This window comes from Onychomys torridus, chromosome 9 (genome assembly GCF_903995425.1).
Source record: "Onychomys torridus chromosome 9, mOncTor1.1, whole genome shotgun sequence".
Classification (NCBI taxonomy): domain Eukaryota; kingdom Metazoa; phylum Chordata; class Mammalia; order Rodentia; family Cricetidae; genus Onychomys; species Onychomys torridus.
Window position 1 is genome coordinate 43074695 of NC_050451.1, and position 25065 is coordinate 43099759.

A 25065-nucleotide genomic window follows, 5' to 3' on the forward strand; every position below is an offset into this window, starting at 1 on the left:
AACTGGATTCCTGAGAGACTTGGGGGATCAGAGAGTATAAAGAGAGAGAGGAGGATTTTTGAGGAGAGAACTTGAAGATGAGGCAGAGACAAAAGAACAGAAGAACTAGATGGGTAAGAACTGGAGAGGAATGAGCTAGATGGGGCAGAACAAGATGAGAGAGAAGGAGATGTAGGGGAGCTAAGATGGGAAAGAACTAGATAGATGAGGACTAGATGGGGCAGAACTGAGATGAGAGAATTGAGATAGAACATAGAGGGGACAGCAGATAAATGTGGAGAGAAATCAGGCAAGAAAGGAGCTAGGCATGAGAGCAGAGTAGAAGCTGTGTAGAGAGACAACCATCACAGAATAATACAGTGCATGGACTACAGTGTTTTGTGTACATAGATTCACTTCCTATCATCAAAGATTAAATTATCAGCTGGTTGTAGATTCTCCCCAGCCCCTAGGTATTCCATAACATAACAAGTTCAAAGCTAACTCGTACTACAAGAGACATTGTCTATAAATATTTAAGGAGATAGGGATGTAACTCTGTGTTATATATATAGTATGTATGCTTGAGGTTCTGTGAGCAATCGCCAAAAAGATCTTTCACTGCAGTTGACAATCCTGCATATATGAAGTCTTCATTCATAGCTGTTTGAGCACAGACATATATAGCCATGCACCACATGACATTTCTGTCACCCGTGGATAATATCCACCTGAGTGACCCAGATTATGTTGTTTAGTGAAAGCCATCAGAGATACACTATGATGTTCCAATGAGTAGGCAGTCTTTTGCTGCTAATTTGAATAAACTGGCATGCCAGACGTGGTGGAACACACTTTTTTCTGGTAGATCTCTGAGTTCAAAGCCAGCCTGGTATACACAGTGAGTTCCAGGACAAGCAGAGCTACACAGGAAACCCCATCTTGGAAAAAAAAAAAAATGAGCAAACTCTTTGGATTGTTTTGTTTTGAGGAGATTGTACCTTACTTGGTTGCCAAGGCTAGAGTGTTAGTGACTACTCACAGGCACAGCCCCTCTACTAATCAGAAAGGGAATTTTGAACCTTAGTTACTTTTTTCTATTGCCATGATAAAACACTATGACCAAGACAACTTATAGAAAAGTCTATTGGGGTTGGGGATTTAACTCAGTGGTAGTGCGCTTGCTATCCAAGGCCCTGGGTTCGGTCCTCAGCTTCAGCAAAAAAAAAAAAAAAAAAAAAAAAGTCTATTGAGACTTACAGGTTAGTCCATGGCCATCATGGTGGGGAGCATGCTAGGTGACAGGCAGGTATGGGTCTAGAGCAGTAGCTAAAAGCTTACTTCCTGATCCACAAATAGGCAGCAGAGAGCTGGCTGGGAATGGCATGAGGTTTTGAAATCTCAAAGCCCACCTCCAGTGACACCATCCTCCTCCAACAGGCCACACCTCCTAATCCTTTCCAAACAGTTCCACCAACTGGGGACCAAGTATTCAAATGTATGAGCCTATGGTGGCCATTCTCAAACCACCACTGATCCCTTCTGTTGCTCATCCCTCCCTCCTTAGGCAATTCTAGAGGTCCTTCACTCCCAGAAAGTCACTACCAAATCGAATGCTGGAACCTGTGGTGATCAGTGGCAGAGTGCATTATGGCCCTGAACTCCAGGATTCAACCAATCCTCCTCTCTCAGCCTCGCCCTGCCAGGCCTACCAATCTCATTGGGTTTAGTTGGGTTTTTCTAGAAGTTCTAAAAGCAGTAATGTTCCAAATATTATGCATTTTAAGGTGGTAATTGTCGAGACCTCTCATTGCCCTAAGATCCCTTAATTATGTGTAGGAGAGTTTTGGCTGCATGTCTGTGCACCATGTGTGTGCCTACTGCCTATGAAGCTCAGAAGAGGGCAGTAGATCCCCTGGAACAGGAGTTTTGGAAGGTTGTGAACACCATGTGGATGCTGGAAATTGAACCCAGGTCCTCTGAAAACAGTTAATTTTTTTTTTATTTTTTTCATTTTTTTCAAGACAGGGTTTCTCTGTGTAGCTTTGGAGCCTGTCCTAGAACTCAGCTGTAGACTAGGCTCTCCTTGAACTCAGAGATCCACCTACCCCTGCCTCTGGAGTGCTGGAATTAAAGGCATATGCCACCACCGCCAGGACAGCTAGTATTCTTCACTGAAGAGCCATCTCTCCAGCCCTTCAAGGGCATTAAATCCCATCCACTATGCACTGCAGGCTATTCTTCCATCCCTGTCCCCAAATCCTATTAACCTTGCAGTCATAGCAGTGCCTGGACTTTGTCAGAAGAGACCACAGTGCCAAGGGGCAGAGGAATGCTTAAAAGGCAATCAGCCACTTCAGGAAGAATTTACCAAATACTGGAGTTTGAGGGATGCCGGCAGCACCTGGGTGAAGTCACTGACCTGGGCCAAACATGTCTAAGGTGCTCTGGCAAGGGCTTTGGTAGGTGCTCACCACTCAGCCCTTGGTTAAGTGACTTACAGAAGGAAGGGAAAACAGACAGAGATGCTGAGGGAACCTAATTCAAAGCCTTGGGCAGAGCCAACAGAGGACATCCTTGACCACATGAACCTACTGACTGGAAGAGGGTAGGATCTGTTTTCTCGGAGATGGTTTTGTAGGGCCCCTTACCTCCCTCCTGGTGGGCAGCTACCCAACCCTCTGGACTGTCCCACCTGACCTCACTGCTTGGGACTTGAATATTGCCAGATGCCTAGGCCATACTGCTGTCCACATCAGCACCCCATATTACCCCCTACTGCAAACGTAAACTGAGATCATTTCTCAGTGACACATACTGTCAAGTATTCTCTTCTAAAAGAAAGGAACTGATGATGCCAACTTTCATCCATAACTCCTGGAGACTTCAGCTGCCCAATCCTGCACTACCCCAAAATTGACTGGCTATTAGAGACCAAGTACTAACTGGGACATGTAGCAACATCATTTCACTGTACTGATTTCAAATAGCCCTCTGTAAAATGGACAACTGGACTAACTACTCTCTGTGACTTTACTGGAGACACCTGGCAATCCATCTAAGGCAGGCAGAAGCTAGCTAGCTTTACTCATACCATGCTTCCTGGAGAACAGACTAATGGCCCTAATGGACCAGTCAGAAAAAGCCCACATCCAGAGGTCTCGGGGTGGGGGTTGAGGGGTGGACACAGGCATGACTCTGGACCTCCCAGGTTACCACTTGAGTACTCATTCCATACTCTACTACGGAACAGCACCGGCTCCCACTCAGTCTCTTAGGTCCCTTTGGGTCTTAGGTAAGGCAAGAGCACAGACCCGAACATGTCCAGATTTAAGTGAGGTGGAAGGAAACAGGCAGGGACAGCAATGCAAAGCAGCAGAGGCCATAACATCACTTTATTTGTATTCCTTCTTACACAAAACCATCCGAACAACAACAGAATAAGGCAAGGCAAAGGCTGGGCATTTGTTCAGTGCACATGTTCTCGGGGCTGTTCCATAAACCTTTTCTTGTTTCTCCAGCCCCTGCTCTCAAGGCTGAGCACTGTTCATATTGCTTCATATCCAGCACTATGAATTCCCATGCCCTAGCCAGAGGCCTTTGAAGACTGGTGGCTTGTGTCCCATCTTTTTTTTTTTTTTTTCCTTTTTGGAAACAGGGTCTCACTATGCAGCCCTAGTTGGCCTGAAACTCACTCTGTAGACCAGGCTAGCCTTGAATTCACAGAGATCCACCTGCCTCTGCCTCCAGACTGCTGGGATTAAAGGTGTGCATCACCATGCTTGGCAGTCCTGGAATGCCTACCCCTGCCCACCATGACACAAGGTAGGAAAGCAGACTGAAATGTTCCTCTCTGACGAGTGAGGGTCTCACAGATGAACTGTACCGGCAGATGGTCTGCACCTTCTGTGCTGTAGGAACAGAACTCAAAGCGTTTCCAAGGCTCGGACCCTGCACACAGGGCTAGAGGCCGATGGTATAGGAGCGGCCGGTAGGGTTGTGAATTGGAGAACAGACTGGAGCTGTCACCGCCCACTCATACCACACCTTCTTAGAATTGCTGCATCGCCAGAAACGCACGCAGATGCTCTGGCCTTCCTGCACCGTGATGGGCTGCTGAAATAGGGAGACAGGGAGAGTCAGGTAGAGCTGATGAACTATACACGGTAATTAATGTACTAGGGTAGGCAGAGATTAGATGACAAACAGCCAAGTGTAGGCTACAAACCTAGAACCCCAGAGGGCTGAGGCAGGAGAATCAGGAATTCAAAGCCAACTTGGACCATAATTCCAAACCCTACCTCAAAACCAAACCACAAAAGATAAACACAACAAAGTATTCTGACCTTACCTATTCTGTCAAAATATGGAACACTCAGACCGTGAACAAAGGGTAGTGAATGCTATGAGCATGTACAAGATTCCATGAAAACACCCAAGAGGAAGCCAACCTACTCTAGGAGGTCCGGAAAACGACCCGACAGTAGGAATTTCCAGGAAACCTAGGTTAGTTAGCAGGGTGGCGAGATGAGCAGAGACCCTCTCAAGCAGAGCAGAGGAATAAAAGCCGGAGACAGCAGCTGGAAGGCAGGAAAAATCCACCAAACCAACTCTCACACATGGTCACCTAAGGGCAGTGGGAGGGCACTGAAAGGCTTAAATAGTGAGGTAATTTCAAGTCAGAACTGTAAAAAGTGACTCCTGTCCCAGGTAAAGACTGGACATCTGAGATGTGAGGAGTCCACTTGGGTAACCCCAACCAGGATGTACCAACTGCTCAGAGCAGGTGACACAGGAGCAGAACACCCCAGCAAAGTTATCCCTCAACATACAGCCTTAAAGGTGATTCCTACCTTAATGGGGAAGAGGATGGGAAACCATGAGAACATCCCAGGAGAGTGAGTCTCTGGACGGATACCTGTGGAGACAGAATAATGGAACCTTGACGTCTCCGCCTTCCCTCTTACCTGTGATCTTCTGTGACCACAAAAAGGAGGAATCCAAGATCTCCATTCCCTGACCCTGGTTCCCCACCAAATTCTGTGCTGGCCCAAAAGTAACATCCACTAGAATTCAGCCCCAGCCTCAAAAGCTCCGAAGGAATCAAGTTTTCTGGAGCAGTCTCAAGAACGTGCAGACTGAAGGAATGCCCCCAGCGCGGGGATGCCCCCTTACACCGTCCCAGACACTCACTCAGAGTGATGTCCTGATAAAGCACAGTCTCAAAGTAGCCGGCAAAGCCATGCAGCACCGTGTTCACCTCCACAGGAAACTCCAGGGTGCAGTAGCGGTTGTTGTCAATCATGGGATCTGTTAGGAAATTGAGGCTGGATGGCAAGGGGCCAGAACCCCGGAGAACTTGGTAAAACTTGAATAAGATCTAGCACAAGAGGACTAGATGTGCAGACTGGGAGAGCAAGCAGAGGGAGCGGGACACCGTGCGTGAACCTACTTCGGTTGGGATGGCTGAAGGTGAAGCAGGGCTGGGGTGCAGAGAGCTGGTGGAAGTTGTGCAGCCGAACCACGTAGGGCATCTCGAACTGTGCCTGTACAGAGTGGGAGAGCCAGAGCTGGAGGGCACAGACGTGCGGGGCCAACTTCCCCAGAGAAAGCTCAAACCCCAGCCGGGTCAAAGAGGGGTCAAAGACCATGCAAAAACACCACTTCACTTCAGACACTTCCTTCAGTCCCAATTTCTCTTTTACTTCTTCATCTGCTCCACAGGAGGAAAACAGAGAAGACTAACGGATATTGCCACCTTCCAGAAAAGCAGCTCTTTACCTCAGGGTCACGGTCCTTCTCCCGACAGGCTCGGACCTCATTGTACAACTTAGAGGAAGAAATGGGAGCCAGGAAGGAGGTATATTCTCCAGGGATGCTCACACCGTCATCTACAGAGCAAGAGGGTCCAATCAGTTTCCAAAGGGAGAGAAATGGCGTGTTTGCACTAACTGAAGGCCCAAACAATGAAATGAGCCAAGGCTGCCCTGGGCATGGCAGGGAGACAGGTTGATGTGGCATGGGGATTTCACTCGTAGGCTAATTTAGAGCCACAGATTAGAAGTAAAGGAACGTAACACAGTCATGCACTACTTAGCACCAGAACAAATTGTGGGATGAGTGTAAAACGACTATGTGAAAACAAGAGTCCTCACACACACCAGGATGACCGTGATGTCCCTGATGACATAATCCTTCCTAGGGGCCACATCGTGTACATAGCCCACTGCTGATGACAGCCATTAGGCAAGGCGTGACTCTAATCTGGTGGTTTTGAAATGTTGTGGGGATAGTGATAGCCCAGGAAAGTTCCCAATGAACTTGCTCAAGTACCCCTTATGGCGGAGACTGTTCCCAGAGCCTCATTGTAAGTAAATGCTCTGTGGCCAGGTCCTATCCATGATCCTCAAAGTGCATACGTATTATGCCAGCTCAGGGAGTTCCCAGACCTTAGGTCGTCCGCCCACCCGTGGCTCTCTCAGAAGATCTCTGACATCGTTTTCTAATCTAGCAAGCAGCAATTTGCAGCTGAAAGATCTGATTTCCCAAGGCTGCTTCCTGGACCAGCCATCAACTGCCTCATAGGCCCAGCCTGGACCAACCTTTCAGGAAGTGCTGTGCTCCATCCAGACACTCAGGTGACAGCTCATTGTCGGCGAAGGAGCCCAGGAGCTCACTGACGATGATGTCCGCCTTCTCCGGAGCCACCCACTCCCGCATGTCTGACGAGACAACTGTCACCTGGCTCCCCCACTCTTCAAACTGCCAGTTCTCCAGCCTGAAACAGAGGGGACAGAGTAAGAACCAGGGCTGGAGACTGGGACCCAGGACAAGCTGCCCAGCAAGCAGGCTGCTACTCACGTCACCACAGCGTTGGGGTTCTTCTCCACAGCATACAGCCTTATCCGCCGGTCAGCCTGCTTGGCTGCCCGGAGAGACGCATTCACCAGGGGACCCCGGCCTGCACCCAGCACCATTAGCACCCTAAGAAAAGGAAGAGTCAAGCAGACTGAGCAGATGGGGAAACGGGTGGACAGCTCCCTGGGGCCATAAGGGAAGCACTCACTGGACATTGGTCTCCTTTTCTTCTTCCGGTACCCGGTCTAGCAAACATTTATAGATAGCCTGGGAGAACAGAAAACCTCATAGCTCCTTCTTCACTATCTTACCCTGTGCTCTGCCGCCCGGAAGCCAACACTATACCTGCTGATATTGGGAGTATTTGATGGGGTCCTTTTCAAATACTTCATATGTCTGAGATTCCAGATTGTCCATCAGTGGCTGATAAATGGGAAAAAGAACAAGTTGGCCAGATTTTGGCAAATGGCCAAGACACCAAAAATCTCCCATTGCTTCCTGAATTTTTGTAGGATCCTGGACTACCTACTCTCAAGAAATAGCTCTTGCCCCATCTCTTGCTATTATTTATCATTATTATTATTATTTTATTATTATTGTGGCTTTTTGAGATTTTTTTTTCAATTAAAAAATACCTGTGTTGTCAGGTGGCGGTGGCACACACCTGTAATCCCAGCATTGGGGAGGCAGAGGCAGGCAGATCTCTGTGAGTTCAAGGCCAGCCTGGGCTACAAAGTGAGTTCCAGGACAGGCTCCAAAACTACACAGGGAAACGCTGTCTCGACAAACAAACAAAACAAAACTGTGCATGTGTTTCTTCCCTGTATGTATCCCCACACACCACACGTGGGCAGTGTGGACGAAAGGCCACTAAAAGTATCAGATCTCCTGGGACCACAGTTGTGAGCCACCATGGGAATGCTGGGAATCAAATCCAGGTCCTCGGGAAAAGACACCAGGGCTCTCGACTGCTGAATAACCTCTCCAGTCCCTTCTCTCACCTTTGTAAATGTGCCCCAAACCTACCTGAAGTGGGGACTGCAGATAGTCTTCATAGCCTTTGGCAAAGAGTTCATATGCATTGGGTGGAGGGCGGTTCTGGCTTAAGTATTCCAAGTACTGGAGGTAGGAGCAGAATTCCTTCTCTGAGTGGTGGTTGGTGCCCGTGATGATAAACTGCACTTCCAACTGTGAGAAGTCAGACCATTAGACCCAGCCCACAGACCATGACTACAGAAATTCTGGTTTACGACCAAAAGCCCTGACATGAAAGAAAACCCACACCAACAGTTCTCCAGCAGCAGTCCAGGACCCAAAAAGGGGGGGCTCGGATAAGTCTATAAAGGCCTCCTTTGCCATACAAGCATCATCCTGACTCCAATGGCCACCAGTGAGGGGCCTGCAGCTGTCATGGCAGGCAGGGAAACTCAGCTCAGCCTGATTTAGGCTGGATCAAACTCTGAGTCTAATGCCAGGCGGGCTTATTGCCAGCATATTTAAACACAGTAGAGTTTGAGAAAAAGTTTCCTGGTATAATACAACAAATTTCTCATGAAGCTTGGTTCCTTCTCCAGAAATCAATCAATCTCTCTCTCTCTCTCTCTCTCTCTCTCTCTCTCTCTCTCTCTCTCTCTCTCTCACACACACACACACACACACACACACACACACACACACACACACACACACACACAGCCAATCACCTGTGCCTCTTCCAGAGGGAAAAATGTCATGTACCAGTGAACAAGTCAGGAGATGCCGCTGGGCCACCCACCTTGAGGAGCCGGAAGATCAGTCTCTGCTGCATCTTAGAAAGAACAGGAAACCCCTTCTTGTTGGTTAGGAAGATGCTGGTGGGAAGAATAGCTGCTTTGATAGGCTCTCCAAGCCAACGATCGATGACGTGACTGGATGGGAGGTCAGCCCCAATTTCAAGAGCTACACAAAGGAAGAAAAAGGCCTACCACCTGTTGTCAGGCAGGGAGCCTTGCCTTACTGGGGTGCAAGTTTTTTCCTTCTGCTGAAAAGTGGTGGTTGAGCCCAGAGAAAGCAGTCAAAACACACACAGAACTAATCTATGTCTTCCCTTTTCCAGACAGGCTCTCACTGGATAGTCGTGGCTGGCCTCGAACTCACAAGAGATCTGCCACCCACACTCTGGGATTAGAGGTACATGGAAACAGAATGGCCAGTGCTGGCTCTATCTTCAGACTGGGTCTCAAGTAGCCCCGCATAGCTCTGAACTTCCCATGAACTTCTGATCCGCCCGCCTCCACTTGCTAGTGCTGGGACTCCCGGCATGTGCTATTACATCTGGTTACATGTGTGCCATGGATCTTAGAGCTTCGTGTGTGTGTGTGTGTGTGTGTGTGTGTGTGTGTGTGTGTGTGTGGAGAGAGAGAGAGAGAGAGAGCGCACAGCCAAGTGCTCTCCCAACCGTGTTACACCCCCGCCTCATGGAATCGTTGATCCTTGGTTTTTAGATTTAAATTTTATTCATGTGCACATGTGTGTGTGTATATGTACATATATCATGTGTGTGCCACATGTGTGTGCACATATACCATGTGTGTGCAGGTGCCCACGGAGGCCAGAAGAGGGAATCAGATCCTCTGGAGCTAGAGTTACTATGCGGTTGTGAGATATCCAGTGTGGGTGCTGGGATCTGAGCTCTGGTCCTCATGATAGAGCAGCAAGTACTCTTAACCACTAAGCCACAGCTCTAGCCCTGAAACTGCTGGGGGTTTGGGTTTGTTGTTGTTGTTTGTTTGTTTGTTTTTTTGTTTTTTTGGTTTTTTGAGACAGGGTTTCTCTGTGTAGCCCTGGCTGTCCTGGAACTCACCCTGTAAACCAGGCTGGCCTCAATCCCATAGAGATCTGTCTGCCTGCCTCCCAAGCACTAGGATTAAAGGCGTACACCACCACCGGCTATTTTTGCTGTTGTTGCTGCTGTTTTTGAGATACAGTCTGTCTACATAGTCCTGGCTATTCGAGAACTCACTAATTAGACCCGGCTAGCCTTGAACTCAAAGAGATCTACCTGCCTCTGCCTCCCGAGCCCAGGGATGAGCCTGCTGATTCTTGCTCTAGGAGGTTCCTCCTATCCCAGGACCCCGTGGACTTACCTACTGCAATTCTCTTGCTATAGTCACACAGAGTGCGGAAGTTATGCCACCTGCCCAGAGTCAGAAACAAAAATACAGTCAAATGCATGTGGCTTATCACTCAAGGAGCTCTTCCCCAGTCCCCCATATTCCTCATCCCACCCCATGCAGGCAAAGCAGCAAGAGGAGACATACCACATCCACGTCTTCTCTTCCCCACTGTAATCCTCTGTGTGTGTAGTTGGTACATTCTCAATTACATCATCCCTCAGGTCCTCTGGTGCCACCAAGGGCACCCTCATCCAGAACTGCATATGAACAGGGACCGTAAGTTAGAACGCTGTTTTGAACTAACTGGGTCCAGAAACTTCCCTCAAAAGATATTGATCCAGATCTCAAGTTAATCTATTTATATGCTTTTCTAAATTTGATTACACCTGTGTTTAATATCTTATACATATCCTTATGCAAATACCTACCTTTTATTTTAACTAGAAAAATTAAGTATTTTTCTATGATTTGGTTTTGTTTTACAGTGCTAAGACTCACACCCAGAGCCTCCTGTATGTTAGGCAAGTGATCTACAACTGAGCTGCACCTCTAGCCCCATAGATTCTGTTCTGAAACTCTCTACACAGCACTTTGAGATGGGGGACAGGGTAGAGCAGTACTGACATTTCAATTTGGCCAAATACACTGAGGCATAACTAAGCAAAAGGTACTTCACACAGCTGACTATTATGATATACAGCAGGAAAGAAGGCATACCATGGAAGAGTGGTGGCCAGTGTGGATGTGGTTGGTCAAAACTCTGGCCAGGTTTGTGTTATCTTCCTGATTCAGGGGCAATAGGAAAGCTGGAAGGCCCAGATATGCCCCAAAATTCAGCTCCTGTAACATAGCCTGAAACACAGGGAAAGAGAAAACCATTAAGGGCTAGGAACCAAACACTTTTGGAGAAGTTAAAACTGGATCTGACATTGTGGAATTCACTATGTAACTCAGTTTGGCCTTGAATTGGAGGCAATCCTCACTCAGCCTCACAGTCCTGGAACTTGCTCTGTAGACCAGGCCAGCCTTGAACTCACAGAGATGTGCCTCTGCCTCCCGAGCGCTGGGATTAAAGGTGTGTGCCACCGCCACCCAGCCTATTTCTGTCTTTTTGAGACATGGTCTGTCTACAAACTCCTGGCTACCCTAGAACTATGTAGACCAGGCTAGCCTTGAACTCAAACTTTTTTCTTTCTTTTTGAAACAGGGTCTTAGTATGTAACCCTGACTGGCCTGGAACTCTCTATATAGACCAAGCTGGTGTCCAACTAACTCAGAGATCTGCCTGCCTCTGCTGAGTTACAGATGTGAACCACCACACCCAGCATCAGACACTTTTAACTGTACTCTGATTTACCAGGTTCTGGAGGAATGGGAATTACTGTCCTCAGCCAGTTTGATGACACAACTAATTTCTTTCCTCGCCACCCCCCCACCCCTTTCTTTTCCTGGCTTGGAACTCTCAATCCTCCTCCATTATCTTCCTGATGTGGAATGGCCTCCCAAAATGCTGAGGTTACAAGTAGGTGCCACAATACCAAAGTCAGACCTAATCTTTAAAAGGACCCCACAGAGAAATCCGACCACCTTACCGCCTCAGAGTTCCTTCGGATCTTCTCTACTTTTGAGTCTGGATGAATCCACGGAGAGAGCTTGCCCACAATTAGCGTGTTCCAGTCTGCGCTCCCCCACCCAAGAAAAGACAAAGACTCAATGAGGCCTGGCATTTTCTTGTCAATTTCTCGTTCTCAGCAGGGAATAAAGAGCAGAGATGAAAACAAGCCTTTTTCTCTCAGATATAGGGGTAGCCTGACGGAGAACGGGGGACTACGACCCTTAGTAAGTAAACAAGGAGGAAACAAGAGTTACCTATACCACAGGGGCTAACCAATATAACCGAGTCAGAAAAGAAGAAAAATGAAGACCTATAAAGCATTAGTTATCACTGCCTCTAATAGTAAGGGGCACATGGGATGGTCCCTACCCCTTCCTGACAGCAGTAGGTCTGATCGTGTCTGGGGGCCAGGCCGATTCTTAGCAGGTTCCTGAGTGAACTCCCTCTTGAAACGCGGGTGGAAGACAGGCATGCAGAGGAAATCAAACCTACAACCGCGACAGACTCAGAATTATCATGTACAGTGAGGACCCAGCGATCCAACCAACTGGGTTTAAAGTATGATTTTGCACAGTTCTCCAACGCCATCAGTCACCCCACGGGCTACTGAGTTCAGCCCATCTTGGGGCACATCACTTTCACTACACTGTGCATCAAAAACACAGCCATGAGAAAGACGAGTGAGGAAAAAAATGGACATCCAAGCCAAGTAGCATTCGCTCTTCCCTGGCAACACTGGCTCTCCAGGAATGTCAAACCCAGGTTTGTCCCAACACTGCCCGTGCCTCCCGCAGCCAGATGAACCTCTTCTCTCGCTTGCCCCTCATACTTCCTTCTCCTCTCAGATAAGCTCTGCCTCCGAGGCCCTTGGTGGACTGCCTTGCGTCCCTTCTTTAATTTGCCCAATAACTCCCCTGTATTTGAACGCGGTGACCACACGCCTCCCAGAGTTTCATCCTCTCGTTCTTGGGGCCGAAGTCTTGCCCACTCAAGGAGTAATGGTGTCTCAAACCCTCCTCATCCCCTGCGGGCAACTAGTCTGCCCTCCTTGGTCCCCAAATTTGGATCCCATATTCCTCTGGCGGAGGTTCAGCCCTCACCCCTGCTTGGCCACAGCACCCAGAGTGTCAGCTATTTCGGGGACGCAATTCAGGTCCCTCCCGCTGGACACGCGGCTGCCACCGGCACCTCCGACTGCCATCGCCGCCATCTTTTCCCTCGCGCGGCCCACGCCGGGATTCCTTGATCCTAGGGACCAATCACAAAGCGGAGAAGGGTCCCCGGGAGGCGGGACAAGTCGCCTTAACAACCAGAGCGTCTTCACAGCCCCAGAGCGGAGGCGGAGGGACCGAGCGGCCGCTCCCGCCAATCCACAGGCCGCACGGTGACGTCGGCGTGGCTCCCCGGTTCTGCCAATGACAGACCCTCACTGGTGACGCGCTGCGATCTCCCAGAATGCCCTGTCCGCCTGAAGAGTTCCAGAGAGACTACAGGTCCCATGCAACCTTGCAGGCGAAGCCTGAAGTATCATCATTGGGCCACACCAGAACGTCTGCGGGCCAGTGGCGCAATGGATAACGCGTCTGACTACGGATCAGAAGATTCCAGGTTCGACTCCTGGCTGGCTCGTTGGGACTGGTACTCCTTTATTTGCATCCCTTGCTAATAGTGACTAAGCTACTAGTTATGAAACAATTTTCTTTCCTCGTCTCTCGGCCGCCTTATTTCTTTCTCTCCTCACGCTGTCATTTTCAGGTCTTAACCTGGTTCGGTTTTGCAGCCATCCTATGCTGTGTCTTGTATCTGGACAAGTGAATCATGGAAATTCCGGTGAAATTTCATCAATTAAGACGAGCTTTGTCTCATTTCTACGCTACACTTAAATATAGACTGTAGTAATTTAGCCACTAATTCCTAGTGATTCGGTCTCAAACACAGATGTAAATAAACATCTGCGAGCGCGCACACACCCCTCAGAGAAAAGGGATTCACGAGATTACAGTGCCCTGGAATCGTGAAGCTGCCTCGCCGAGGACCATGAAAATCTGCGTTTCCCGTCAACAGCTGGAAAAGGCAGCGACAGCGACAAGGAAGAACCTAGGAAGGGAAATGGGGAACACATACCTGAAGGCAAGAAGCCCACAGATGCTGAGGGTCCTCCGGGCCAATCTGGTGGGTTTTTTCTCCGCTGATGTTCCCTCTGCTTGTGTCACATGCAAAAACAAAAACAAAAACAACTAACCAAGAGGAGGAGGCCTTGACAGAATTCAGGACACAGGAGGGGGAAAATAGGGTGGGCGTTTTGTCCTTGCAGTGGGAGCGTTCAGGGAGATTTGGGGTTTAGGGGTACAGAACTGGTCATCTAGAGAGTGCTGTGTAACAGAGAGTTGCATGATCTGAACCAGACAATATTTGGAAGTTTCCAGACGAGAAGTCTTGACTAGTGAGATCACCATGGGTTCTGGAGGACAGTGCTCTCAGCAACACAGGAAGGATGTGGATAGGATGTGCTCTAAGGTGCCCTGGGTAATGTAAGACTTCTCCCCCATGCTCCCTATCCAAGAAGGACAGTCAGGGAACCAGAGAACTAAGAAAGTGTACCATGAGGGGTTAATGATGCTTTTGTACCACCACCACCACCACCACCACCAGCATCACCACCTCCATCACCTCCATCACCACCACCATCACCACCACCACCCATCACCTCCATCACCACCATCACCATCACCACCACCACCACCACCCATCACCTCCAGCACCACCACCTCCATCACCACCCACCACCATCACCACCACCACCCATCACCACCACCACCACCACCCATCACCACCACCTCCATCACCTCCATCACCACCACCACCATCACCTCCAGCACCACCACCTCCACCACCACCACCATCACCACCACCTCCATCACCTCCATCACCTCCATCACCACCACCTCCATCACCACCACCACCACCCATCACCACCAGCATCACCACCACCACCACCACCTCCAGCACCACCATCACCACCACCACCACCTCCACCACCACCCCTTTTGCTGCTCCAGGATCCTACGCAGGAACCATATTACATTCAGTTGCATGCTTCATTAGGCTCCTGTGGACTGTGACTGTGTCTCAGATGTTCTTTGTTTCCAATGATTGTTCGTTTCGATGAGCGCTGGTCAGGCATGTTATAAGATGCCCTTCTGTTGGAACTTGTCTCATGTCTTGCTCCTGATTAGACTGGGAAAGAAAAATCAGAAACAAGCTGCCATTCTCTCTCTCCTTCCCACCCTCCCTGTCTCCCTTCCTCTCTCCCTCTCTATTCCTCCTTCTTTCCATTCCTCCCTCCTTTCTTTCCCTGTTCTTGATTTTTTGAAACAGGGTTTTCCTCTGTAGCTGAGGCTGGCTTGGAATAACCCAGATTGGCCTCAGACTTTCAACAATCATCCTGCCTGGTGCCATTTCCATCACATATCAAGGATACATTCTATCAGCATGACTTATAACTGTTAATCATCTGGTAGAAAGAGTTTCTCAGGTTTCTCAACAATCTACTAATTCTTCTACCAGGTACAGTTGTAATATCTATAGCACTGCTACTTGGGAAGCTGAGTCTGGAAGATCTCTTGAAACCAACCCAGATACACACTCACTAGCTCATCCACCAATGACAATTTTCCATTCTATACTTTTCAGAAGGATGTCACCCTGCACGCCCCTGCCCACACCTTGGGAATGGAGAGCTACAGTTCTTCTGTAGGGGAGTGGATCTGTAGAATTTATTTGCAATTCCTCTCTCCCCGCAGATCTTTTCAGTAGGTGAATGTCTGTGGGAAGTGAATGCTCTGCCCACAATCCACCCAATAAAAAGCTGTTGGGGAGGCTTCCTTTCTCTCTGCCTCAGTTGTGCCCAGCAAACTACATCCATGGAAGACTTGGAAGGTGTCTGTTCTTGAGACTTGTGGACCATCTGTTTCTGGGGTCTCATTCCTGATAGCAAGGTAGTGGTTGCTCCTCCGTTGGCTGTTAAAAATCCATAGGTGAGAAAGAAAGGAAACTTGGGAAATACTGTTTCTTCACTAGTTAGACTGATTTTCAAGAGTATGGACATTTATGGAGCTGAATTTCTTCCATCTCTGATGTCTTTGTTCTTCGTTAACTGGCTTTGGCCACCAACGAGTAGTCTCTGGGAATTCTCTACCACATTGCTCCTGCTCTTTCCTACAACCTTTTCCGATGGCACTGGTGAGGGGGGAAAAGCCCATAACTACAGGTTTGTGTATAGCAAGAAGGGAAGAACTGAAAAAGAGCAATCCAGAGCTCAGGTCAGTGAAGGTGGCCCCATGGGCAAAGCACTCACCACACAAGCCTGGTGACCCAGAACCCTTATCAAAGAGGGAAAAAGAATCCCCAAAGTCGCCCTGTGACCTCAGAAGTTTGCAGATCTGAGCTGTACAACAGGATTGGGGGGGGGGGTGCGGGGCTTGGCTGGGATGAAGAAAGGCATGGAAGAAGGCCAAATAGTCTAAGTAAGAAATAAGGTTGCAATGAATGTGGCCAGCCTCCTCTACAGTTTTTCAGGGCAGCCAGGGCTACACAGAGAAACTTTGTCTCGAAAAACCAAACACCCCTCCCCCCAAATAAATAAATACAAACAACAACAGCAGCAGCAACAAATAATAAATTAGGTTACTTTTCCAGTAGACTCTAATGACAACAGATCAGAGCATTGGAGACTTTCGGGAAAAGGAGGGGAGGGGAGGGAGGAGAGAGGAGGGGAGGAGAGGGAGGGGAAGGGAAGGCAGTGGGTGCCCACTCCCAGATAGCTCTCCCTCCCTTCCAGTGTTCCCTGTCTTCAGGCTCAGTTTTATTTGACTGAGTTTGTTCTTCTGTTTAAACACCTCTGTCATGCTCACCCCCCACCCTCGTCCCCCCCACCCACCCACCTTCACTCACCTCTGCACCAGCCTGGCCAGCAGCACTCAACACCTACACAATGGCCCCCTCGACCCTCCCGCTGCTCCGAATTGCTTTTTACAATCAGAGCCTTCCTCTGGCTGTCTGGCTATGAAAGTGGCGGAGTTACTGAGGCAAACTAATCTGTGCCAATTTGCATTTTCTTCCTTGTCGCCTCTATTATACAGTATTAATCTGCCAAGACAAATAGAAAGCAGGGGCTGTTCTAAACATAGAAAAAGATAGAAAGCTACTCAATTGATGTATGAAGCAGAAACACAACCAGAATCAAACTGTCAAGAGCAGCACCCAAAAAGACTCCAGACCAGTTCTGTCTTATGGATATAAAACTCCTGAGATATTTAGAATTATTTTAAAAAATCAGTACATTGCTGTCATGATTATACAACACAACCAAATAGTGCTTATCCCAAAAATTAATACCAAATTTGATATTAGGATATATATAGATATAGACAACAGACAGCCCATTCCGGAAGTCCAGCTCAAAACTGTGTGTAAGTCCAGTACCAGGGAATCCGATATCCTCACACAGATATGCATGCAGGCAAAACAGCAGGGCACATAGAATAAAAATACATAACTTTTTTTAAAAAGACACCTATGTGATGAATGGAGGAGTTAATTGTCTTCCATCTGACCCAAAGACCTGGCAGCTGTGGGGTCTGATGGTAGGGTCAGCTTTGGGGACAATGATTCCAAGACTTTCTAGCAGTGAGCTCAATGCATAGTGGCCTGCCACTTCAATCACAAGAGAAGCATATTTGCAAACACTTCCAGCTATGACTGGTCCAATGATATAAGCTTTATAAATGCCAAAAGAACATTTCCATGCATAATACAATCGAAGAGCTGGAGTCAAGGAATCAAAAGTAGGGTCCTGACCCTGGGCGCTGTTGGGGTCTTCTCTCCACTCTGCCTCATTTCTGCATGAACTGCGGTCCACCGCCATGGGTGGGCCAGCAACCTCGGGTGTGGGTTTCCACCTCTGGAAGAAAAGCAAGCCTGGCGACTTGCCTGCCTTCCTCTCCACTCCCTGTTGCAGCTTTGAGTCTAAAGTGATTGACATTCTCACCCAAGCCCCGCCCTTGTGACAGTGCGTCGCTCAATAGTGTGTGCGCTCAAAAATGTTGAAAACCACCTATCAGCCTGTACCATGTCTTATAAAAGAATATTTTGAAGATGGCCAATAAAAGATATATTTTCAGGGGCTGGAGAGATGGCTCAGTGGTTAAGAGCATGTACTGCTCTTCAGAGGACCTTTATTTGATTCCCAGCACCCATGTCAGGTGGTTCACAACCACCTATAACTCTAGCTTCAGGGAATCTGATGCCACTGGCCTCCTTAAACACCTGCAACCATGAGCACATCCCCCTGAGGCACACACACACACACACACACACACACACACACACACATATATACATAATTAAAAACTAAATAAATAATTTTTTTTTAAAAAAAGATATTTTGGGGGTTGGGGATTTAGCTCAGTGACAGAGTGCTCGCCTACCAAGCGCAAGGCCCTGGGTTTGATCCTCAGCTCAAAAAAAAAAAAAAAAGATATGTTTTAGTTAGTGTTCTATTGCTGTGAAGAGACACCATGACCAAGGAAACTCTTATGAAAGAAAGCATTTAGTTGGGGCTGGCTTCAGAGGCTTACTCCACTATCATCATGGTGGGGTGCATGGTGGGAGCACAGGGACTCACATGGTGCTGGAGCAGCAGCTGAGAGACAATGGGCCTGGTGTAGGCTTTTGGAAACCTTCAATCCCACCCCCCAGTGACACACTTCCTCCAACAAAGCCACACCTCCTAGTCCTTCTAATCCTTCACAAATAGTTCAACTCTCTGGTGATTATTCAAATATATGAGCCTATGAGGTCACCCTTATCTAACCCACCACACATATCTACTGTGCAATAATCCTTCTCTACACTGTGAAAATGCGTTGTGTCATTGTTAATAAAAAGCTAATTGGCCGATAGCTAGGCAGGATTTTGGGGGCAGGAAGTCGGGAATAAGAAAGGCAGAGTAAGAGGGTCTTGAACCAGACACAAAAGAAGCAACATGGAAAGTTCATAGATGAGGTAATTGAGCTTCAGGGAAGCACATAGATTAATAGAAACGGGTTAATTTAAGTTGTAAGAGCTGGCTGGAGACAAGCCTAAGCTATTGACCAAACATTTATAATTAATAATAAGTCTCCAGCGTTGGGGATTTAGCTCAGTGATAGAGCACTTGCCTGGCAAGAACAAGGCCCTGGGTTCGATCCTCAGCTTAAAAAAAAAAAGTCTCTGAATGGTTATCTGGGAGCAGCTGCTGAGACACAAAGAAAATCTGCTTATATCCTCTATAATTTACTTCTAGAAAGCTAGCCTTAGTGATTTTTACACACTGGGACAAAAGATTATCCAAGAGAAATGCTTAGTGAGGGCTTTACTTATGCATATGGGTGTTTTGTCTCCATGTATATCTGCACACCAGAAGAGGACACTGGATCTCACCGAACAATTACAGATGGTTGTTAGCCACCACGTGGTTGCTAGGAATTGAACTCAAGACTTCTGGAAGAGCAACGATGCTCTTAACCACTGAGCCATCCCTTCAGGCCCTCATTAAAGGCTTTTTTAAAACCACAAAGCAAGTTAGAGAACAGAGAGTGGCAATGGATGAGTAAATCATCCATGCAGTGACATCTTAAGCAGCCATTAAAGTCAATGTTGCCAGAGAAAATTGAATAATGTGGGGAAGTGCTCACAATATTACCACTAAATGAAACAGATTACAAACTGTACATACAGAATGACCTCAGTTGTGTGGAGAAAGTAACGTTTTCCAATTTTTCAATGATGAGCATGTTTGTATTACATTAACAACATTTCTAAAAGTTACGTATAAGCCCAGGCTCGGCTCCTGGACTGTTCTGCTTCATTCACCCTACTCCTTGCTAGGCTTTTGTGGCTGTCTAACCTTAGCTGTGAATAACACGATCATCCCCGAAGGCAGACATTTATTAAGCTTTACCACACATCAGGTGTTTTACAAAATATCGTCAGTCCTCTAGATATAACTGTGTGAGGTAAGAATTATTAATGTCCATTATTCAGGTAAGAAAACAGAGATAGGTGTATCTTGAGTAAAGTGATACTTAACTGTGGAAGAGCCATATGCAAAAGAGTCTGGTTTCTCATTCCAAGGTCGTTGCTTCCTTTTTTTAAAACAACAGTATTTGTCAAAATGTGGTCCAAGAAGCCGAGTGGTGGTGGTGGCACATGCCTAAAGTCCCAGCCCCCGGGAGGCAGAAGCAGAGGCAGGTGAATCCCAGTGAGTTCGAGGCCAGCCTGGTCTACTGTGTTGTAGACTGTTGTTTTATCTAGGCAAAGATGTGTTACATTTGTTTATGCTGCAGAATGTTACTTTAACTGCGTAAAGCTGCACTTGTTTATGCTACATTTGTTTAATCATGTAAGGATGTGTGTTTAATTATGTAAAAAGCCTATGTGACAGACTGAGCACTCATCAGTCGTTCTGTATTTTTTCCCCCAGAGCTGAGGATGGAACCCAGGGCCTTGCGCTTGCCAAGCGCTCTACCACTGAGCTAAACTTGGGTCCTTGGGAGTCAACACTGACTGGGACAGAAAAGCAGCTCTAATGAACTGGGTGCCTGTGTGAATGATAAAGTCCCTCTGGCTCTCGCGGGCTCCTCGGTACTGGCGGGCGGGAGCCTGGTCGCTTCAGCCCCTATTCCCTGGGGTTCCGAAGTCCCAGGAAGGGGAAGTTGTAAGTCCTTTCCCGATAGTTCCCTCAGAGCCCTGCACTGCATGGTCCCCTTCTGGTCCTTGGGGTACAGTGCGTGAGGAGCAGTCCCTCCCTTAGGATGGCTTCTACCGCCCAACCCCAACCCAGCCCCCGCTTAGTCTTGCCGCTTGGTGCTAATGCTAGAAGCAGCCTTTCTAGTCTGCTCTCCCTCTTTCTTTCCCTTCTATCGTTCCTCAACCCATCCTTCTCTCTCACCTCCCCTTTCCCTCTTGCTCCTGCCGTTCTCCTTCTTCTCCTTTTCTTCTTGCGCCTTTCCTGGAACTCGCTTTGTAGCCCAGGCTGGTCTCGGACTCACAGAGATCCGCCTGCCTCTGTCTCTCGAGTGCTGGGATTAAAGGTGTGCACCACCACCGCCCGGCTCCGTTCTTCCTTCTTTTTATTTGAGTGTCTCTGTATACAGCCCTGCTGAACTCCAAACTCGCGATCCTCCTGCCCCAGCCTCCCAAATGCTAGGATTACAGCGAGAGCCACCAGGCCTGGCAATTGCAGCCGTTTGAATCCCAGCGACCATGCTCGCCCCAGAGCTAACTCTAAACCGCAGAGGCCTGGGAGCGGCATGTGGGACTGTGCAGGCACACCCAGAAATGCTCCTGACTCTTCGATAGTAGATAACCATTCATTCTAGCTAGGATGAAATCCCTTTTGTCCTAGCCCACTGAAAATGCCTCTCCTTCCGACTCAAACTGTGACGATCTAGTTGGACTTCCGGGTTCTCGACCACACTTTTGTCGTTAAATCCCCAAGTAAACTGCATTTTGTGCAATTCTGTATCTCACCCAGAATGTAAAAGGAAACCTACTTGATTCCTAAAACCCCTCTGAGGTCCCTCTGATGATGCAGGCAGTGTCTTGCTGGGTACCCAGAGATCCTGCTCACCGTTGAAGATGACCAGGCTGGCCTCTAGGGGGCGATGTTTTCCTGCCTTTGGTGGCTGGGAACGCTGCAGGCTAGGTCAAAACCTTCCTTGAGAACGCCTATATTAGGTGTCTAAGCCCCTGAGTTTTCTTGCCAGCGTGATCTTACTCCACTTTCTGGAGGTGATTTCCTGCACTTAGCAGACCGGCAGGAGGGGGGTAAAGGGAGCTAGGACCACCGCAGAGTGGCGGGGACACAGCAATGCCTTCTGAACAGCCTTTGCTATGTAGCCAAGGACAACCTTGAATTTTCTTCTTTTTTTTCTCCTCCTCCTCCTTCCTCTTCTTCTTCATTTGTTTGTTTTGTTTCTAGAGACAGGCTGTCACTATGTCTTGGAGTCCTGGGACTATGTAGACCAGACTGTCCTGGAACTCACAAAGTTCTGCCTGCCTCTGCCTCCTGAGCAGTGCTGGGATTAAAGGTGTGGTCCACACCTGGCTACGACCTTGATTTTCTGACCCTGACAGGTGAATGTCTATGCAGCAGGATGACAGATATGCATTACCACACTGACTTTATGTGGATTGACAAGAACCAAAATCAGGTATTCACGATTTCAAGGCAAGCCCTTTCCCTACTGGGCTATCTCCACAGTCCACTACACCCAGTTTACACAGTGTTGGGGTTGAACCCAGGGCCATGCTCATGCTAGACAAAAACAGTCTACCAACTGACCTCCCTGGTAGAGGTTAAAAAAATAAATAAATAGTTTGCCAGGGCAGGCAAGATGGCTTAGCAAGTAAAGATCTTTACTACGAAGCCTGACGGCCTGTGAGAGCCCCAGGTCCATCTGGTGGAAGGAAAGAATGAGTTATCCTGACTCCCACACTCCCCCCCACATTCACACTCATGCTCACTGCCCCTCCCAACACACTCAATGAACAAAATTTAAACTAGCTCAACAAAACGGTCTCAGGCAAATGCTTGATTTTCCGTGAGATCTCTGAAATGGAAGAAACAATTCGCTGTTCATCTTCACGGCCCTCGGGAACAGGGCGGGGGAAACACTGCTGTGGACGCTTTTCTCAAAGACCAGCACTCCAAAGCCTCTGGTGAAGCTACGGGATGTCTTTCTCAAATTTTGGTCACACAAGTGAAAGCCTGGCCACTCCTCTTTCTTGACCTCTCCTTCCTTTTTTCCTAGTTGCTTTTCCCAAAATCCTATCCCAACAAAGTCTAGATCAAATCTGCCCTCCTCCCGAGGCTCTACCTTACACGTCCAGACTCACAGAGCTTGGCTCGCAGGCACATTGGTCCACACTCCGTGTTGCTTCACATTTGAAAGCTGTTATGTGTCTGCTAATGTTGGTCTTCTGAGTGTTATATATTTTTTGAAGTAATCTCAGTTCATAGCTCAGGGTGATCTTGAACAATCCAGGTTGGCCCCAAACTCAACATCCCCCTGCCTGCACCTCCCTAGTGTTGACATTATAAGCATGCACCACTACACCCAAGCTTTCTTTTATCCCCAAGATTATTTTATTTTTATTTATGCATGTGTGTGTGTGTGTGTGTGTGTTTAAGTGTATGCCATGCATATTTGTGTGCTCATGGAGGTAAGAAGCCGGCATCAGATCCCCTGCAGCTGGACTTATAGGTAGCTGTGAGTTTCCCAGTATGAATGCTGGGTATCTGCAAGAGCTGTGAGCACTCTTACCCACTGAAGCATCTCTCTGGCACGCCCATTTCTTTTTTAAGTTATCATCCTTATTTATTTTTTTTAAAAAGGTTTATTTATTTATTATGTATACAATGTTCTGCCTGCATTTATGCCTACACCCCAGAAGAGGGCGCCAGATCTCTTTATAAATGGTTGTGAGCCACCATGTAGGTGCTGGGAATGGAACTCAGGACCTCTAGAAGAGCTAGCTGCCAGTGCTCTTAACCTATGAGCTACCTCTCCAGTCCCATCCTTATTATTTCAAATACCAAGATCTAGTTGGATTTGGGGTAACATCTGATTAAATAAGGGAGCTTCATGCTGTTAGGCACAGCAGGAAGAACTGTTGTGTGATTTTTGAAGTTCATTTCCAGATGCTTCGAACTACCTAGAGAAAGTGTGTTTGAGGGGGGAGGTGGGGAGGGTTGTTTTGTTTTGTTCTTGGAAGATTTACTTTTTTTTTTTTTTTTTTTATCTTTTTTCCCCTTTTTTTGGAAGATTTATTTTTTATTTATATGAATTTGTTCTTGTGTCTGCACATGCCCTAAGAGGTCAGAAAAGAGCATTGGGTCCCCTGGAGCTAGAGTTAGGGAACTCTAGTCCTCTGGAAGGATGCCCATCTTTCCACCCCCAACAAAGTGTGCTGTGCTGTTGTTAGTTTTGAGACAGGGTCTCAGTGTATAGCTCTAACTGGCATGGAACTCACAACGATTTAGCCTCTGACTCCAAAAGCTGGAATTAAAGGTGTTTACCATCATGGCAGGCGCAAGAAAATGCTTTCATACATTAGAGAAATCCAGCTGGGCATGGTGGTGCACAACTTTAATCCTACACGAGGGAGGTAAAAGCAGGCGGATCTCTGTGAGTTCGAGGCCAGCCTGGTCTACAGAGCGAGTTCCAGGTCAGCTAGGACTACACAGTGAGATGCTGTCTCAAAAATAAAAGAAACAGAGTCAGGATTGCTGCAAGTTCAAGGCTAGCCTGACCACATAATGAGATTTATTTCAAAAAAAAGAAAGGAAGGAAGGAAGGAAGGAAGGAAGGAAGGAAGGGAAAAAGAAAAAGAAAGAAAGAGGGGCTGAGAGATGGCTCAGAAGTTAAAAGCACTTGCTGTTCTTCCAGAAGACCCAGGCTCAGTTCCCAGCACTCACAGGACTGCTCATATCCATCTGTAACTCCAGTTCCAGGGGATCTGATCCCTCTTCTGGCCTCCACAAGCACTGGCCACGGATGTGGCGCACAGGTATACTGTGCATGCCAGCAAAATGAAAACAAGCTTCTGTCCTCCACCAAAGAACACCCTCTCCACAAAAATGCCGGTTGCAGCTTGGCGGTAGGGTGCTTCCTTAGCATGCACAAGACTCTTGAGTTCACTCCCCCGTGGGGAGGAGGGGAGGAAGGTGCAAAGAAAAGACCAGGAACAAAGCTAACCAGGAAGTGCACACCTGTAATCCCAGCACATAGCAGAGGCATGAGGATTGAACTGAAGCTAGCCTGAGCTACCTAGTGAGACTGTTACACTAAATATATGAAAAAATAGGAAGAGAGCACACATGCACACAACCCCACCTCTAGGAGCCCGAGGCAGGGCCATGAATTTGAGGCCAGCCTTGGCCACATAACACTATTTTTTAAAAAAAATTAATGAAACCTGACATCCAAATGTAAGACATTAGATTTTATTGGACCTGAGATCAGGAAAAGAAGTTTGAGAAATTTGATGACCTGGATAATAGTCGTTATGGAATTATTAACTTTTATGAATAACAATTTTATTAGTTATGCAGAGGAATGTCCTAATTTTTAACAGTTGCCTCCTGGAATCTGTAACTTCCTGTAAAATGGTTCAGGGAAAATGTATATGGCAGTTCATAGCTATGTGTAAGTCTAGGGGATCAGACAGACTCTTCCAGCCTCTGCCGGCACCAGGTACACAGATGATACACATATACATATGCAGGCAAAACACCCATATACATAAGATAATAAAAATAATTTTTCTGTTTATTTTTTTGAGACAGGGTTCCTTTGTGTAGCCTTGGCTGTCCTGGAACTAGCTCTGTAGTAGAACAGAGATCCGCGAGTG

General features: G+C 47.6%; 1 protein-coding gene and 1 non-coding gene across 4 annotated transcripts; one reads left to right on the forward strand and one right to left on the reverse strand.

The window, feature by feature from the left end:
• Positions 1-3715: 3715 nt before the first annotated feature.
• On the reverse strand, positions 3716-12983 carry Prmt5 (protein arginine methyltransferase 5). 3 transcript variants are annotated; one of them, XR_004945936.1, is made up of 18 exons: positions 12708-12983; positions 11977-12095; positions 11585-11670; positions 10710-10844; positions 10137-10249; positions 9963-10012; positions 8612-8775; positions 7864-8025; positions 7183-7260; positions 7046-7104; positions 6841-6963; positions 6582-6757; positions 5761-5870; positions 5432-5525; positions 5173-5289; positions 4833-4897; positions 4435-4559; positions 4030-4095 (listed from the first exon to the last, which is right to left on the reverse strand). XR_004945936.1 is itself a non-coding variant. In XM_036199886.1 (17 exons), exons 1-17 carry the CDS (start codon positions 12815-12817, stop codon positions 3943-3945), a joined length of 1914 nt encoding a protein of 637 aa, XP_036055779.1. In that variant the 5' UTR covers positions 12818-12980; the 3' UTR covers positions 3716-3942. The 3 variants fall into 3 exon arrangements, 2 of the variants coding, with proteins under 2 accessions (XP_036055779.1, XP_036055780.1); XM_036199886.1 differs by lacking the exon at positions 4435-4559 and having other exon boundaries at positions 3716-4095; positions 12708-12980; XM_036199887.1 differs by lacking the exons at positions 4435-4559; positions 11977-12095 and having other exon boundaries at positions 3716-4095; positions 12708-12771.
• A 180-nt stretch (positions 12984-13163) lies between these two features.
• On the forward strand, positions 13164-13236 carry Trnar-acg. The gene has a single exon. It is a non-coding gene; the product is annotated as a tRNA-Arg (tRNA).
• Positions 13237-25065: the final 11829 nt, after the last annotated feature.